Raw genomic sequence first — 19,210 nt, forward strand, 5'->3', positions numbered from 1 at the left:
ACCTGCAAATCTTGCTTCAAGCTCCTCACTTTTATTTGGGATGATGTAATTATTGGAAGGCACGAAGGTACAGCATGGACAATGTAAGCTTATCTTAAATCCAAGATTCCTGTCTGCAAAACATAAAAGTGAGTGGAGTTGGTTTTTACACGTGGAATAACTCTGAAACCTGAGTTAATGGAGGAGCAGCTGGGGCAGGAGTGAAGGCAAACAGCACTTTTTGTCACCTCTGTGATGGAGCCACTCATGTACAGCCTCAGTGACATCAAAAGACAACCATTCTCCTTCAGCTCTTGTTTTAACTACTTTGCTGTCGATATAGCGCTGTCCTGGTGATGATAATTCTTTGGATTTTAAAACCTGCAAGAAACAAGAAATAATATTGCCTACAGGTTAGCATTTACCTGGTTGCTTTTAAAATGGACCACTAGCATTAGAAAATAGCACAAGAAACTATTACAGCTGAAACCTCTACGCAGCAGATGAACATTCATGCACATTTTCAGAAAGATTCTTCTTAGGGTGTGTAAGGAGAAGAACAATATAAAAACACCCTGATGAAACCAGCTTAGGCTCCCAAGCAAAACACACCATCACATATTCCTTCATGAGAAACATCACACACAAAGAACTGCCTTGAAAACTTATCCTGTAATACAAGTGCTGAAGAGATCACAGTAATCATCAATCAAAAGGAGCTATTTTACCATCTTGAGTAATACCTACACTGGTTAGAGCACAAGATGCCAAAGTCCAGGCTGTACAATGCAGTCTGTACACTGAAGATACCACACTGCTCCCCTATAACTAAGCTATGGTATTGCCTTATTCATGCTTTTAGCCTTCCCTCGATTTCAGGGACTAATCATACATTAAACAGATGGCCATGCATGGATTTGTGCAACAGGTGAGGCTGCTTCCATCCAAACTTTGATGCAGGTTGTATTTCTATTTGTATCAAATGTTTTAGCAAAGCTTCCACTGACCAAGCAATAAAAAACACCTGAACAAAAGAAACCCAGGCCCTGCATGACCAGAATTTCAAGTGCCCACAGTCCTCCTCATCCCAGGCAAACAATCAGTGAGTGCCTTCCCATATACAAGCATAGCCTGCTATTATTTACCCCAACTCTAGGACAAAAACAATTGGACTTCTGGCTGTTGACAGGTTTCTGGTTTTCTGGTTATTACTCTGTTGATAGTTTTGTGATGCAGGGAGCTGGAATGCCATGCAACATTAAGTCAGCTCCAATCAAGATACCACATGATAACATCACTTTGTAACTTTTGGCATGCCAGCTGTGCGACTTCATATATTGTTCTGGGTTTTTCTGTCCTTTAAGCACCCAAGTCCATCTCCAAATGAGTAACTGACAACATCTCATTGTTTCCTCCCATTTTCTCAGCCCAGAACAACCTGACATCTAGCAAGCACTGCTGTAATAAAATCATGGTGAAACCACATAATACATGTAAAGAAAAATATTTCAAAAGAGGTGTGAAACTATGTCATCGTGATAAAATCAGGCCTTTTGTAATTAAACAGGCTTGAAAAGCTCAGGTTCTGTCCAGCTTGTGGAGGCAGCATTAGAGTCTCCCTATTTATTACCCAGCAAGGCAGTGTTGGATCTCTCTCTCTCAGGCCAACAGCGTGGCTCCTACAACAACATTTGTCTTATGAAAAGAATAGCAACACGACAAGCTCTTTGTCTTCTTTCTGATCAACACATTTAGCAAAAAGCCATAAGAAGATGTTGGTTCAATTCCAGAAGATTACTAAGGGCCCCTGGTAGGTGATGCTGAGTTCCCCAGTAGAAACTAAGGGCACTCAAACAGTGAATATTGGGACTCCTTTTTATGAGGTAACCTTCAAACAAAGTGTCTGAACAACTGTTTACAGAGAGTCTGGCAGCAGCAAGGGGACTACCATTGCTCAGAAGTGCCAGAGGGATGAGACAATCAGTAATCAATGCTGGGAAAGTCCCAGAGAAGTACAAATATAACTTTGCCTTCCCTTTGGTCTTTATCAGGTCAAGTGTTTCTGAGGATGTAATGCAGCTGTCACTATGCAAGGATGTGTTGGGGCTGAGCGGGGTGAGGCAAATGGGACACAAGAACTTGGCTCATTTCTCTTCCTTTCTGCACAGTCATATCTTTCCAAAGACTCCAAAACTGCATACCTCAGTTTTGGCAGTGATGTAAGGACTAAAAGTAAGTGATGTGCCAAAAGCAATCTCCTGATGTTAACTATAATTGGTCTTAGACATATTCTGAAGACACAGCTGTGCCTTGGTATCAAAAATAAATGTGTTTATCCCCGTCTTTATCCCAATTGCTACCAAAAGACAGAGAGAGTCAAGTGCTGTCTATACCTGGAATAAAAGGCATTTGTAAAAGTACAAGAAATCATCACTGCATGTATCCAATGGTACAAGGAAAATCCATTCCCACTGTTGAGCTGAATGACAAGAAAAGTGTTTCTGAACTGTATGGCACTGTGGGACAGGATGGATTCTGTGGATTAAAAGAGCTGGATATTACCCATCCTGTGGTACCTACAACATCTGAAAGTACAGTTTCTCTCCATGTTGTTTACGCAGCATGTTCAGGAAGAAAATTATAAACAATGAGGTAAAAAAGCTACAAACAAAGCATGAGATGATTTCCACAACTGACACCATGGGTTAAATCCTAGGCTGGATCCTCAGAGACCATTTTCTCCCACAAAGTAATCTGATTTAAGTTTCTTTTCCTACACTGCTTGCTATTTCCATCCACACTGAAGCAACTGCACTCTATATGGTGGTAAACAAAGGAGACTTTTGTAGGAATCTCTCAGAAATTTTTACAGTAACAATATATTCTTCAAATGAGTCTTCCAGAAATTACTACACGAAATAAGCATTTTAGGTTCTCTCTGCCATTTCCCTGCTTTGGTTTGCTTCTTTTTACTTTGCCCTACATTTCTAGTTTTAACCTTCCCTATCAGCAACACACCCTTTCACACCCTCAAGCCTATATCCTCAATAAAAAACTTCCCTTTCTTTGTTTCCAATCGTTTCTTCCTACTAGATCAACTAATTTAGTTTCAAAAAAGAATAAAAGCGTTTTCTGTGCCTTGCAGCTTTTGTGCTTGTCTTCTTCTTCCAACCACACTGATTGGTCTTAGAAGAGATATTACCTTCCCCTATAAACATTGCCTTGCCTTACCTATAAACACCACCTCACCTTCATGCCCAGCCCGTCACACCACATCAAACGCCGTTATCAGAACTGCTGCTGCACAGCTTGTACCTGCAGGAGCTAAATGAAAGCCTTTCTGCAAAAGCTCTCAGTGCACTAAAAATATTAACAGAAGGCAAGGGGAAAAAAGAAAATCCACAGAAGAGAAAGTCAACTGAGTTAAGCTCCCCCTTTAATCTTTTCTTACTTCTTTCTGGCACCTCACCCAAACACACCCTCTTAAAGAAGTAGAAAAGGTTTGGTCTGACTACAGGCCATGACGTGGAAGGCTAAGGTTTTCCAGTGGGGGAATCCTGGGCATCACCCACTGCATGCAGAGACACAGATCCCATCATTTGCATGAGCAGGAGACAGGGTTTGCACAGAGGCAGCCCCACCTTCCTGGCTGAGGAGGGACACATCCCAACGCCGCACGCACAGCCGGCCATGGTACGGGTGTGAGCAGGCACACCTTCACAGCCTCAGAGCAGGCTCCAAGCCAACACACCTGGGCTCTGGATATGAGGATGGCTCTCCAGGCATGTCCTGCTTCCAACAGAGGGATAGCACTGCCTGTTACAATAAATGATTACACAGGGAACCTATGGCTATCATCACTTGCTGTGGGGATGAGCTGAATTGGAAGAAGTGTTACCAAAAGGTGATCCACCAGACTTCTAGAGCAGTATACACAGTGATTTTCATTCAGCAGCAATGTTCTAAATTCTAAGAACAGGGATTTTTCTACCCCATTTCTGTATGTGATTCCTCCCTTCACAGGAAAACCACCAACTAAAAAACTTATTAATCTCCTCTCCACCAGTGTCTTGTACTCTGCCTTCTACCTACCTTTTCCTATACCCACTGCTAACCTATCTCTCACACACTTTTTCAATTCTGAGGCTTGTTGAAAACACCTGGTGAAAATATGATCTTACAAACAGCCATGAAGAGTCTCTAGATATCACTTACATGCAGCTACTGCCAGCAGATCAAGGTGACACAAACACAGGAATAAATGAATCATGCAGTTAATTGCAAGGCATGGCTCATGAAGAAGCCAGATGCAAACGAAGCATTGCTCTTGTTTGTACAGCTCCATATGTTTAGGAAGCCCAGCCGGGGATCTGGGTGATGACAGCACTCACATGCCACCCTCATCAGGCCTGCCAGACTTCTGGTATTTTACAAATCCTGTTGAAATCTGCTCTTCCTTCTGCTCAGCCTTCTGGGGTAGAACCTCTGCTCAGCTGGCAGGGGCTGACCCAAGATGTTATCTTGAAAGCATATCCCAAATCACCATGACCAGGGCATTCAGTAGTGAAAAATTTTAGTTTTGACACAAGCTAGTTTCAGAAGGAGTTTCCAGAAAATACTGATTTGTAAATTACTTTTATCACTTGCTATGTTTATTTTTCAGAATAACTGGAAAGCATTAACAGATATATTTTTAAAAAATTTGAGTTTCAAGTAGCTGAAATTTTCATTAAAATACTGGAGGATGAAACTGCTTTTTCATAGGCACACATGTTTATACCCTCAAGCAACTATCACACAGTTCTGAGTATAAAAGTAAGGATAAGGATTATCTTAGTCTGTGTTTTATAAACTGTAAAGTACACTCAGAACACTACATAATTCATGATAACAAACAAAGCAGAATGCTTGCAAAATTAGCAGAAAAACATGACTTCTTTAAAGAATGGGGCATATCAGAAGTTGACATAAGCAGAGCAGCAGCACTCGGTGTCAGTGTAATTAAACTGGTTCAAAAACAAACTAAAAAAGAACCTCCTGAGCCCAAGACTGTTAAAAGAAACATAATTATTTTGCTCAAAGTTTCCTTTGCCTACTCCCCCGCTCATATATTTAGGCAGCTAAAGCAGGGGATAACTGAATCAACACATTAGTGTATGTATTCTAGACAATAACCACCGGCAGCAGACGCCAGAACAGCCTGTCTCTGTGACTCATTACACAGCTAAAAGGAAAAAATTTGACACGAAGATACACTGGTTCTTTCAAATAACCAGAGCTCCAGAACAGCAACTTGTTTAGTTCATTTCAGATTTAGTATTCTGGCCAGTAACTACTTCTAGTCTTCTATTGTCATCACAGTCAGATGCAGAAGAATAGGAAAATTACAATTAAATATAATTTTCAGTGGAATAGTTTCGGCTAATAAATTCACCACCTCCTCAGCAAGTAAACAAACAAAAAACTGAATGTGGTTCAGCAGTGATGATACACAGGCTGATGCATCAATGACATACATTTGCTGCAGCCAAGAAAACCAAAAGTGTTTTACAGCTGGGATTGAGCATTATGGTCACCAACTCTTTGGAAATATTTTTGGTGACTTACAGTTTCTTAAAACAAGTTGATGAACTTTCCAAACATAGTAATAAGATCATATGGCCACTTAAAAATATCCATCATGTTTCCTGCACTGCCTTGGAACTTGAAATGATCACTGCTATCAGCCAGTGTGGGCTCTGCAGTCACTGAACAGCAGTAAATATGGCATTATCTTGTGAAAACCTGCTATCACTCTGTCTTTCCTCTCCATTCATTCTGGACTGTCTGATCTCCTCCCTCCAGATGCTGTTGGCCCCCTGATAACTTCCTTCCTTCCCTTCTCTGTCATTTCAGACTCCTGTGATGTTCTTGTGTATTACAACATCTTGGCAGGCTCACTACTCTTTCTCTTACTTATCAGCCATTATCCATGATTTCCACTGGAACTTCATGGCACTTTTAAAAATAATGGAAATAACCTGACATGGACTTGTAAGCTTAAAGTAAGTAAGCCCAAACAATGAGATGCAGTGGCAAATGATGTGCATATGCTGGTTAACATGAGAGCAGAGATAAGTTCAGCTATGCACAGCATGGCCAAAAACTGTCATTTAGGATGACCCTTTCTGAACTAGAAGAAACTGCAGGGGACTCCAGCCTAACTCTCTACACTGGAATGACCAGATTCCCAAGGTCTGCACAAGCAGCTGCTTGGCATTTCCAAATTCTTACATAGCATTCACCCTGCTGAAAGATTCACTCACTGCCCAGTTCCATATTCCAAAGGTCTCCCCGGACAGCTCTCAGGGACTTCAGCCAGCTCTTTCTGGAACTTACAGTTAAAAAATGGCCATGGTAATTATCAATTACCTTCTCATTCCTTGGTTAAATCTGAGGCCTTTGATCCTATCTTGGACACAAGGAGAGGTAAATCCTTGATTCTGCTGCAAACCTCTCCAGTTTCTTACTCATTATATGTGAAAACATATGGTGTAAAGTGCAAAGCTTCCATACAGTACCTTTTGCCAGATAATCTACTGGCTATCAAAATCTTAGCTGCTTCTAAGTGCTAGAGACAGGCTGTGTATTTTTTAAAAAATTGTCAGTGTGAGTTTTCAAGCTCTTCTTGTAGCCACTCCTGCAATGGAGTAATTCAGACTCTGCCTTCAGTGCTATGGAGTTAAAAGGGCTTTAGAGTCCCCCTGCTTATCAATGAAGTCTTTCCATTACTTGCAGTGGTCTCCGAGTCAGGCTCAAACTGAGGGCAGAATCTTTAGAGACTAGTATATGAGATGCAGAGTTCCTGCCAAAATACAAAGAAAGGTATGGAGTACTTGCCAAAGTTTGTAAAAAACCCATAGCTCTCTGATCCATCTGCTCAGAACTTGCCAGACACGTTCTTCATGCAAACTTGCAAATAAAAAGAACATATTGCACACATAACCCAACCTCTTTTATATCTGGATGGGCTACAGCTGCAGAAGGATTCTCTTACAGTGTTGGCTGATGCTCACTTAAAGGTAAAAGAAGGTGAAGTGTGAGGTGGGTGAAGAGATGAGCACTTCAGCAGGTCAGAAAGGGAGGGGAAGTCAAGTATGTCATGGAATCACTGTGACTGACTCATTGCATCACCCTGCAGTGAGGAGATGAGCTCTGAGAAGAGAATGGATCCTGGGAAGGGGTTTCCTCTCCATTTGTTCCCCAAGCAGGGCCCTCCTCCTGATGCTGAAGATACATGTGCAGTGTAAGTTGGGGACAGAGCCCCGAGGCTGTACAGCCTGATTTATGTTTAAGCAGGCAGGAAGACTCTGAATTGTTTAAGTAATAAACAAGAACGGAGGGGTCTGGGGTCCTTCTCCTGCAAGATTCTGAAATATTGAGGGCAATTTCCTGCCATTTGGGAGATTTTAAGATAGTTCCAAAGAAAGATTTTATATAAAATGAAGCAAAATAAAAAAATCCTGTAAACTTATCTAGCCTTTAGCTTTAACTTGCCAAAGGCACATTATGTTTTATTAAAATATCAACAAAGAGGAGCCAAAGTCAACAGAAACAGAGTGGGCTCTCCTGTCTTCTAGCCAAATCTCCCAGATCCTGCAGGGTACTCCTGTGTTCATCTCCCCTTTACGCACAAGTCTCCTAAGCTCTTTTCTCTTCCTTGGTCCTGTCCCCAACAGCCATATCTCATCTTCATGTGTATTTTACTACAACATTTTGGCACGCAGCTTTCTTGGCTAAATGAGTATTTGGACACAGTACTTCCTCCAAGATGTCTTCTTCCACAAGTCCCTCCTCTTTCTTCCCTTCTTGCCAGCCTTGTTCCCTATAACTCACAGTTGTCCTCATTGTTTTCTCTTCCCACCACCTACAGGTTTCCACCCAAACCACTCCCACCCTCCTCTGTCTTCTCCCATCATCTATTCTTCACGCAGGCTTCTCTCCAACAAAGCCTCACATTGTTTCCTACACCTCTCCAGAACAGGAACACCACCTTTCCCTCTCCAACAGCCTCTCAAGCACATGGCCATCAAACCAACCTGATGCTCCTTAGCCCAGTGATTACACACTGAGCTGCCTGGTTCAAACTTGCTCATGTCCCAGTGTAATGTAGGCTTGGCTACCCCAACAAATCCTAGCCCAAAGAGCAGGAACCCAAACCCAGCTGTTGTTTTCAGACCCATGGCCGGCATTCCTACACCTCCAATAACGTACAGGCACCAAAAATGGCAATACAGTCATCCATGGTCTGCAATTCTACACATGGCAGTGTCCAGCTGGGAAGCACACACTGGCCCTTGCCAGGAGCTGAGGGAAATATCATGTATTTCTTCAAGTTGCCTTCAGTAAGTGCTCTATTCCTGCTCTATTCCTGGTGGCTGCATCCGAGATATGCTCTCAAATTACAGTGAAGATGATGCAGCCATAAATGCTTCCTCATGTTCACAGAGTATTTGTTGAAGGTACTCTAGATGTGGTCTCCCACGTACTGACATCTTTCTGTAGGGTATACAGTATTTGGAACCAGAAAAAGGGAATTCTGGAACAAGGAGAAAACAGCAATTCAACTGAAATACACTGCAAATTAACTTCCTCTGGTCCTGAGCTGTTGCTGGGGGAAAAAAGGAGTTTGATAGAGTAGAAAGTTATTACATCCATGCTTTATACTGGGTTTGGCACTTCAAAGAGCACTGTGCATTTGCCATTCAACATAACCTCGTAACCTTTCAAAATGCAAGAGTCTGGTTTCAGGATAGCAATACATAAACTGTGAGATCCAAATGCTCTACTTTAGATGTGGGTCACAGGGATGGCAGTCAATTATAACCGAGTGCCCCAGGTGATATCTGTAATACAGACATCCTGCGCCAGCTCACAGCCACAAATCCTGCTTCATGGTGTTTTCTTCCGTGGCATTAGAGACGGCACTTCTTGGCAAGAGAAGAGAGCAAGGCCCCTCTGCTCCTGATTATACAGAGATCAGCCTGAAGGATCTCTGTTGCAGTCAGTGTAAATTGCCTCAGATTTGCACCGTGGAGATTTGGCCCAAATCTGTAGTAGCTCACTCTAAACGTATTCCCCAACCGAAAAACAAGACAAAACACTGTCTGAATTGAAAGTATTTGAACAACTGACTGTGGTTTGTATTTAAATCTGACTCATAATGGGGTAATATGTTCCACAGCATCTTCCTCCTCATACCTCCAAGCAGGGAGAGAGGCCCTGGAAGAAGTGGGGGTCACCACTGCCTACAGGACAGACAGTTTTTCCTAGACCCCAAGCAAGCTCCACAGGAGTTCTTGACACAGACTGGGCCCTCCCCAGCATGGAAAGTCCAAAGGTCTGCTCCTGTTTTCAAATTCTTCACTGCAATCTGATGTGCCTCCCCCAGCACTGCTCATCTGCCCCAGCCCTTGCTCTGATACATCCTGTGGATACATCCCTCCCATCCACAGCCTCTCAGACAATCCCACCCACAGCAGCCTCAATGATAACAATAAAACACAGCGCCTCAGCTGCTCTTTTTGTGATGCTTTATGACGTGTTAACAAAACATGGCACCGCTTCCACAGGAAGTAATTATTACTTGTTATTGTTTGACTGCCTGTACATAATAAAAATACCTTAAACCCAACACCACAGTCCTCTCTGAAGGATGTCTTTTCACCCTGTAAGGATTTCCACTAGTTCTGCTTTGCAGTGGTGCCTATTTGTTTTTTGGAATGCTTATTCGTAAAAGACAAGGCTTTTTTTGAAGGGTGCAGGAACTTTATTCATAAATACAGAAGCACCTTAATAAAAGAAAGATGTGATGAAGTCTTCAAAGTAGGCAAGAAAACTGATGAACAAAGACATTCCCATAACAACTGAGTTTTATCTGATCAAATTCCAATAAAGCCTGCATTTGGCATAAATCTTTAAAAACATAGCAAGGGCCACTGGAGGATGCTAAAACTTGTTTATTTAATATTACTCCTCCTCCCTTCCCCAAAAGCACTTTATCCTCTCAATATTTTCTGAGGTCTTGGTGCACGTTGAGCGAGCATGGCACGGGGGAAGGACGGAGAAGCGCGCCTTGTCCAAGGTCACGCCACTTCCTTCCTTCCCTTGGGCTTCCCACTCTCCAGCGTGCTGATGATCAGCAGCACAACCACTGGGTTAAGCCTCCCTCTGGAGCAGAAGAAACAGCAGAAAAGGTAGTGCCTTTAAAGAATTTAATTGTCTGTGGGTTCACTTAACCAGAGCCAAGAAGAGACAGAAGCTTTCATACCAGCCTTATAAAAGTAACTTAATTCCTACTTCTCTGAGTTTTATTATTTTCCACCCTAAGATTACTTAGTATGTGCAATGCACTTCCCATCTGTGCAGGAACACACAGATGTGACTGACTAATCCTTAAATACCAAGAGAAGTATTCTGGGTGAAAACAGACATTTTCTGCACACAGGGATTACTACTTGCCCACTGGCTTTGTGGATGCATCCAGGGCACCTGCATGAGAATTAATCTCTAGGATTCACTGCCTGGAGAAATCCAGATTGCAGAAAACCTGGCAAGCAGATTCACAAGCACTCACTCCAGCTCAGCCTCTGAGGTGGGAACAGGGTCCTGCTGCTGCTGCTGTGCCAGGAGCTGGGAACAAGGGGCCACAGCCCTGGCTCACCATGCCAAGCAGCCCCAGACTGCCTTCCTGGAGTCAGTGCAAACAAGGGCTGTAGGAAAACACAAAGTCCCTTTCTGATGTGGTTTGGAAAAGGGAGCCAAGTACAGCCTGAGGAAAGCTTAGCTGAAAAGGTGCAGTTTTGCATTTCTTCTTTCATTTTAAGGGGTCAGAGGACCACACAAAGAAAGAATCAGGCAGAGAAACAAAATATTTATATTCTGCTTGCTTATTTTTTCAATTTACCCTGCACATCTGTCTCTAGCTGTTCCTTAAATAGTCCTTTAGAAAAATGTTGTCCCTTCTACATCGGTGGTGTGTATGCTACTGCTGAACTGCCACTGGACTAAATAAGAAAGCTCTTGGAGGGCAATAGAAGATGTGCACATGTTCAGGGACTGTATCATAGAACCACAAGAGAGCTCTGATTCTCCCCAGAAGGCTTCTGCCCCTCTCCTCCTGCTTGACTGAGAAAGACAAGGGGACAAAGAACAACCATTCCTTCAAACTGCAGGTATGAGAGGAATTCCAAAAACCCTCATCAAGAAGAACCCCACAACAAAGCAAAACACTAGGCAACCTGAAACTTGGTTGGAGGAGAAAAAAACCCCCTAATAATTAAATGTTGCTTATGCAAGATGAAAAACCACACTATTCCTTCTGGGCACAACAGCCCTGGCAAGCCCAGCATGTATGTCACAAGACAGGAAGCAAAGCTCATGCACAGAGGAGGAGCGGCAGCTGCTCATGCCAACTCCACCAGCAATCTTCTCTGCAAGGCTCACTCTCCATGCAGGGCTTTTCATGCTGGAGTCAGGTATCTGACTAAGTTTTCAGCCCCTGCAGAAGATAGTTGCCTCTCCCACTGAAAAGAGGGCCTTCCTCACCCTCCCCTTTTACCTGCCATGTGTGTACCATGTTCACCACCAGACAACTCTATCTGCATTCTCAATACATCAATACACAGCCCCAAAGCTCCAGCACACTGGGGCACCAATGCCTCCTTACCCATCCTTCTTCACCTTCATCTGCATAGATTTCCTTCTTTCTAATCTCTAGAATTAACACAGTAAACTTTAGAATGCTTTCTATAGCACTGTTCTACAATACACCATAGAATATTTCAAGTTGGAAGGAACCCAAAAGCATCTTGGGTCCTTGTCTCCAATTTCTCCCTGCTTTTGCCTTTCCTGTTGAGCACTACATCCTACCATCATGTGCTGTGATGGAGATCAGTTGCAGCAACATTTAGGGATTCTCATGCTCCTGCCAAGGCTCCCATGCAGTTCAGACTGCCCACCAGAGCTCTAATATCCCAGTGCAAGGTTTTAGGAAGAGCTGCAAACAAGATTGCAAGAAATAAACATGACCAAAGGGAAATGATCCAGAGACAGCTTGCCTCTCCACAAGCAAGGAACAAAGTAACATGCCTAAAATATGCCTGGCATAAACACACAGGGCATGCTGCCTTTGGCTTGCCTGTTACTTGGTGGAGAAAAGATCTAATCCTACAATAACCTGCACTCATTACTCACCTAACACTTCACTTAGTTTGCTCCACCCAGCCTAAAAAAGAAACTGCCTTACTCACCAGCCATATATTTATCCAGGGACCCAAGTACCTGCCCTGGATGCAGGCGTAGTCATTTCCATGGGCACAGGCTTGCTGGAGTCAGGCTCTTTCAAGTAAGCCCCAGCTGTTTCTCATCACAAGGCAAAATCCCAGCCAAGCAAAGGCCCTTTCTTCCATACCTCTGCTGAACTCTTTGTGTCCCACGCTCCTCAAACACAGAAAGGCAATGGACTGAGCTCAGGCAACCACAGCTGTATTCTTTTCAGGTGGCTGACTAATAGCGCTCAGAAGTAGAACAACAGAAAGCCCAGAGATGCCATCGACTCCTTTTAGGATGTCTGAACAGTGAGGTCAAGCCAGAATATACAATTGTTTCAGCAGGCTGCTGTGGCAGTGTCACTGGGACTCATAGGGTATTTCTCTGGGATGGTTGTTCTATACAGGCAACACCAGTGATTCTCAAGAGAGGTTCTTAGCTTTCCCTTTTAAAAAATAACACATTATTTGCTTAACTTTTCTGCCATTCTGTTCTTGGAAAGGATGGCAGTCAGGTCGCAGCCCCCAGTGACCACCTGTGGACCTGAACCACATTCAAATGGGAATTAAGCTTTTCTTACATTTAAACAACATCTAAACAGACCAATACCCTTCTCCTGCTGTCAGCCTCCAAGACTGGCTTTTGCTGTCACTTTAGCAAGCCTGTGAACCCAAACTGTCCCCTCTCTCTGCTTCAAGTTGGGCTTCCACTTGACCAGACCAGGCAGGAAAAGGTGAAGTGAGTGTTACTAAAAGTGAGGGAGAAGACTCAAATTTGCACCCACTGGACCCAAGATGGACTCTACAGTGCTGCAAGCCCAGGACAGTGCCCAAGCACAGCTAATGCAGGCAGCAAGAACAGAGCTAAAGAGGGTCTCCATATACTTTTAGAAGGTGGTGTCCTATCCATCAGCATTTTCAGCAGAACATGTCACAGGCTGCTGGAACACCCCTGAGTTTTACTCAGTAAAAACTGGGAGCTGGGCCCCTTTTAGTTGCTATGTTTCTCAGTGAGGAGAACTATGCTTTAGATGAAATATGCTCTAGACAGTATTTGCACAAATGCACACACTCTACATTAAATGAGTTTAAAGGCTCTGAAGTCCTTAAAGATTAAATGACATAAATCTTGTCAACACTCCAGAGCGAAAGAGCCATGGGGCAATTTCTTACTCACTGCACAAACCCTGAGTTGTCTGCTCCTCTGCCTCAACCCCTGGACTACTTATACAGAAGCCAGGTTTGAAACTCCTAAGCTTTGCAAATTAAGTTTTAATTCCATTTCTACAAGGAAGGTTTAAAAAGCTTCTCCTGAACATGGGCCAGAGAGAGGAATTTGACCTCTATATAAACTACAGTTCAGGTCAGGTGTTGGGAGACAGAGATCCTGGGAATAACTTTTCTGATGTCTTGTTTTCTCATTTTTTTATATGCTGTGAAATACAAAATCTCAGAGTCACTAAGGTTGGGAAAGACCTCCAAGATCAGGGAGTCCATCCTTTGAACAAACACCACCATGTCAACTGGACCATGGCACTAAGTACCATGTCCAGTCATTTCTTGAACTCTTACAGTGATGGTGACTCTACCACCTCCCTTTGGCAGCCTGTTCCAACACCTGACAACCCTTTCAGTGAAGGAATTCTTCCTGATGTCCAACCCAAACCTCCCATGCTGCAGCTCAAGACCATTTCCTCTTGTCCTGCTGCTGGTTGCACAGCAGAAGCCAATCCCACACTCTCCTTTCAGGGAGCTGTAGAGTGGTAAGGTCACCCTGAGCCTCCTTTTCTCCAGAATAAACACCCCCACATCCCTCAGCCACGCCTCAAAGGGCTCCCTCTCTAAATCCTTGCGAAGCTTTGCTGCCCTTTTCCGGACATGTTCCAGCACCTGGATGTTTTTCTTGGAGTGAGGGGCCCAAAACTGGACACAGGATTTGAGATGAGGCCTCTCCAGGGCTGAAGAGAGAGGGAAAATCCTTGTTCTGGTCCTGCTGGCCACACTATTGCTGATACCATCCAGGATGCCATTTGTCCTCTGGGCCACCTGGGCAAACTGCTGGCTTAAAACTCTGGAGTCCTGAGGCTTAACTGCTAGAAAAAATGTGCATATCTCAGCTTTGTATGATTTCGAGTGACATCCTTTCTAGGGAAGGCACTGAAATAAGAGATAGCTTTGGAGAGATGTCTTAGGCTGCAATACAGGATGTAACCAAAAGTATGTATTCCATCATCATCTGTTAAAACCAGGTGAGGCAGTATTCTTTATCTTTCCCACGACCCATCCTCCCTCCAGGGAGATACCTTCTGTTAATGGCCCATTGAGTCCCACTGCATGACTGATAAAATTACACTATCCCATTGGGAGATGCTCCATCCAGGAGGAGGAGCCCAACATTTCCTACCTAGACAAAAACTGAGATTTGGAACATCAGATCACCCTTTTTCCACTGGATTCCCAGAGGAAAACCAGACTCTTCTACATCATCACTGGACCTTCTGAGGAAAATTACACCCTCCTACAGGAGCACTGCTTCAACAGAACCACACCTCTCACTGCAGGAGGATGCAGCCACCATGTAATGGGACTGCTACCAACACCCTGCCTGACGGGGTGTCAGGTTGTACTCTGACTCTGTCATTATTTTGGGTTTGTTCTTTGTAATGCTGTATTTCTATTTCAATTTTCCTAGTAAAGAACTGTTATTCCTATTCCTATATCTTTGCCTGAATGCTCTCTAATTTCAAAATTGAAGTAACTTGGAGGGAGGGGGTTTACATTTTCCATCTCAAGAGAGGCTCCTGCCTTCCTTAGCAGACACCTTCCTTTCAAACCAAGACAAGAGAGTTGACTCAACTCCCCAGGGTTTGCTCTGCCTGCTAGGTGGCTCTGCAGCAGCAAGGTGGGGAGCTGAGGTGTGTGAGGCGCCTCCATACCTGGTACAGCTCTATCCGCTGCTCTGAGACGCGGGCCTTGGTGTTCTGCAGGCGGAAGACCCTGAACTCAGCCTTCACCAGGTTGGAGGCGTTCTTCTCCATGGCCGAGACGTCAAACCTGACGATTCGGAAGTAAAGGCTGTAATAGTTCGGTGGGATGGCATCTGCAAGAAAGCAAAGGGGTTTCATGACTCTTCTGGATGACAAAATATTCCTTCAAACATTTTAATGCAAGACAGCCTCAGTCAGGGAAATATCTTAAGTATGGTTCAGCTTCCAGTGGTCAATTTAGTACTATTAACAATTTAATAAAAATTAAGAAAATCTACCCCATGTGTTTTTTATAAGAGTGCCATATTAACAGAGATTAACAACTGCATTCAACTCTATTTCAGGTCATGCATTTAAACCTCCCCTTTTTCAACCTACTGGGGGAAAATCCTGAATACTTATGAATTGAGAAAAAAACATAGCATGTTTGTAAATGTCCTCAGGCTTACAGAGTGCTCACAGGGATCTGCTAAGACAACAAATAACAGCAGCTCATCTGATCTATATGTTCTCTGAAAACCACTTCCCCCCAGAATATGGACCATGAATTTTCCATAGTTAGTTATTAAAGGATATTTTTGGAACAAAATAGTCATTCTGATTATAGTAATGAGGGCTGGAAGAGAAGAGGAAGGACAAACAAAGGGAAAAGGCAAGCAGACAGTAGACACTGCAAAAAGGATTACATGAATTTTGACCACTTGGAAGCAGTTAAAAGCCATAAACATAACCACCCTTTACTATATATTGGGGAAAAGCAGAAAAAAAACCCAGAAAAATGGCCTCAAGTCTTCAATAGTAGCATTACACATCTCAGTTTAGGTTTTAAAACAATGTTTCTCCTTTTCCCAGTGGAAAACTCTGACTAAAGGTAAGTAGCAAGGTAGTTTTGCACAAACCAGGAAACCCTAAGGGGTTCAGTCATCATCTGAAGCCCTTCCACATTGACCAGAGCAGCAGCATCAGGAGAAATCTGCCTACAGCACCCCTGCCTGACACCCAAACACGTCAGAAAGGAGAGAGGGGAACAGAGTGGAAGGAGACAAGCTCACACTCCTCAGAGAGGAGATGAAATGCCTAATAAAAATCTCTGTTCAAATCGAGGGAACGGTTTCTTCTTCTCTTACAGTGTGAAAACTGAAATGGATAAATTAAAAAAATAGGAAAAAGAAAAATGTGGGGGCTGGGAAGGCATTTTCAGCTGAGGAAGCACAGGCGTTCTCACAGATTTAATGACCCACTTGTTGTAGCTCTTTGAGTAAGTTCAAACTGACTACTTAATAAATATAGCTATGAGAAAAATCTTTGATGATAAAGAAATAATCTCAGCCTCAACTGTAGATGCACTGTAAGTGAGAGATGACAAGTTCTCAAAACATTTCAAAACAATCCTCTGAAAGAGTACTCCCCAAAGTAGACCCTCAGTATGATCAAACAGGTACAACTATGAACAGGAAGCCTCATACTTCCTTATGATTCCATTTAATTAAAAAAAAAAAAAGTTCTCAGATTTTCACATCTGCAGTGCTTGAAAATAACCCTCCAGGCACCATAATCACTGTTCTTGGCTACCATTCTTATTGACAGGAAACTGCTACAATCTCACAGTGAGAACTCAAAGGCAAAGGGATGCAAATTACTCCTACACCAAAGCCACTCCTCTTTCCCATCAGCAACACATCAGTGCTGGAGTCTCCCAAAATACCAAGGAAGGGCTGCTGAGAAAGGCTTAACTGTGTGCAAATATGATGCTCATATTTGCAAATTCTTATAAAACCTACTTGGTTGGAGATTACATCCTCCTTTAGGAGAGAAACAGTATCTTCAGTTTATTTTTCTTGCTGTAGGAAACTCCGAGACTACTACTTGTTCTTCAGCCAAACCTAATCCTACTAGGAATATAATTTGGCATAATAATATGTATATATAAGATTGATGCTTCCAGGATGAGTTGTAAGTTGTCCTTCCCTGTCATTTGTTTGAGGCATCAACCTACCATTTTGTTCACTGTGGACAAGCCAAAGTAGCAGCCATTCACTTGCCCTGGCACAGACAAACCCTGCTCATCTTGACTTTATTTTAGATTGAAAAGCCCTATTTAACTGTCAGTTTGGTTTATATTTAGCTCCTTATTCCTAGAACTTTCTTGTGCTATATTTGTAGGCCTTCTTTCCAGTTTCTTTGTTTTAGGTACTGTGTATTACAAATCTCTGAGTATGTGTCTGAGTGGATATTCCTGAGCCATTCCTGCATTTACATTTTCTCTCTTTCTCATATATAAGGATGACAGAGAATGAATACCCTTTCAGTGTGCCTGTTTTTGTGTTCACATATGTGCATCTGTATCCACTGCAAACAAGTATTCCCTTCCACTGGAAGGCAGGCATGGGACAACTGTGAGTAAGCAGAAATTCTTGTCTTACAGAAGTTTCATCTCCCTTGCAAGATAGTTTTACATCTTTATGTGCAAAATCTCACATAAGAAATTTGATTTCCTAACTCTATCATTCATGACAGAATCCACAGGATGTCAACTGAGGAAAAGGCATTATTCATGGACTGATGAAAAAAGAAGGAATGGCTGACTGCACAATCGGGGTTTATGTGAAAATTAATCAACATGAAGTCTGAGAAATGAGACTTGCAACTCTCTTTAAAGGAACTGTAAGAACCCTATGGAGTCTACAAGGTTTTGGATTAGCCTTTAAGTGATCTCAGATGCTGCAATTTATCTCTCTTTGCGACTCCACCTTAACCTGACAGTTGCAAGAATTCAGATTCAGCTGGATACCTCTGCATTCCCTTCTGGTTTTGGCTTGGCCCCATGACTCCAGTAGACACCAGGATGACTCTGACCAAGCTGGTCTGCAAACACAGTTACCCTGCTGCAGACAAGACTTCTGAAGTATTCTTTGAACTATTATCATTAACGAGTGGAATTAAACCGATATGTTTCCCGTAGCTAGGAAAACACTGATTTATTTTGTTTTGGTGGGAGAGAGAATAGTAAATGCAATGAAAGGTTCCATTTTTATCATTTTTAAATTACTCATTAAATCAACCCTCAAAAAAACCTGAAGACTTCCAGCTGTAATAATCACAACCACAACCATCACAATTGAGACGAGTTGCACAACACAGCTGGAGAAGGTGAAGGCAGCATCCATCCTCCTCTTCCTCCCTTCAGGCTGCTAAACACCAAGCCTCACAAGTTTACTCTTTTTCTTGCTTTTTTTTTTCTTTCTTGAACAAGCTGAAACTTCATCAGCTGCTCTACAAGGGGCAGTCCGAACTGCCAGGTTAAAATGTGCTCTGGTATGTGAGTGATTAAGTGCATAAGGACACTGTGGTTTCTTCTGCCTCTTACTGGCTTTGTTCAACGTCCAGCATCCTCCAGGCTTCTGTGCCAGCAACCTGGACAGAAAGCAGCCCAGCTCTGACAAAGCAGAAAAGCATCAGTGGGAAGGGTGCAGGAGACCCATCCCAACACATCCCTCACTATTGCTCCAGGCTGGAACACTGTCAATGGGAGGGACTGAACACATTCTCTGACCAACCATCCAAAACAGGCCCCCAGGAGCACCTGGGAGGAGAGCAAGGTGTAGCCAAGCACTCTGAAACTGAAAGCAGGGATAGGAAGTTTGTTCCATGCTGAAGATATTCCCCAAATCAGGAATAACCTGCACGAAAGGATGACACTCCTGCCTTGCGCAGTTGTGTCTGATGAACTGCATTTCCACAGCTTTCCTCACCAGTACTGCATGTACTGACATTTCAGGAGAAGCAAAACACTCTGTTTGACACAGCTCTTCTGAGAGCTGAGCTTTCGTTCTGGCGAGGAAAAAGACCTAAATTCAATTGTATCCAAATGAGGCTTTTTTTTCCCTCTGAATTCTCATTTCTGCTATTGAAACAAAAAGAAATCAATTACATGCA

General features: G+C 43.1%; 1 protein-coding gene across 1 annotated transcript in view; it reads right to left on the reverse strand.

The window, feature by feature from the left end:
• TGFB2 (transforming growth factor beta 2) overlaps nt 1–19,210 on the reverse strand; it is a 58,202-nt gene that overhangs the window by 5,607 nt on the left and 33,385 nt on the right. Inside the window, exons 2-4 of the mRNA XM_033056067.1 lie at nt 15,224–15,387; nt 228–360; nt 3–113 (exon numbers count right to left, since the gene is read on the reverse strand). Coding sequence (XP_032911958.1) covers nt 3–113; nt 228–360; nt 15,224–15,387 — 408 coding nt within the window. The remainder of the gene's footprint in view (nt 1–2; nt 114–227; nt 361–15,223; nt 15,388–19,210) is intronic.

The sequence above is a fragment of the Catharus ustulatus genome, chromosome 3 (genome assembly GCF_009819885.2).
Source record: "Catharus ustulatus isolate bCatUst1 chromosome 3, bCatUst1.pri.v2, whole genome shotgun sequence".
Classification (NCBI taxonomy): Eukaryota; Metazoa; Chordata; class Aves; order Passeriformes; family Turdidae; genus Catharus; species Catharus ustulatus.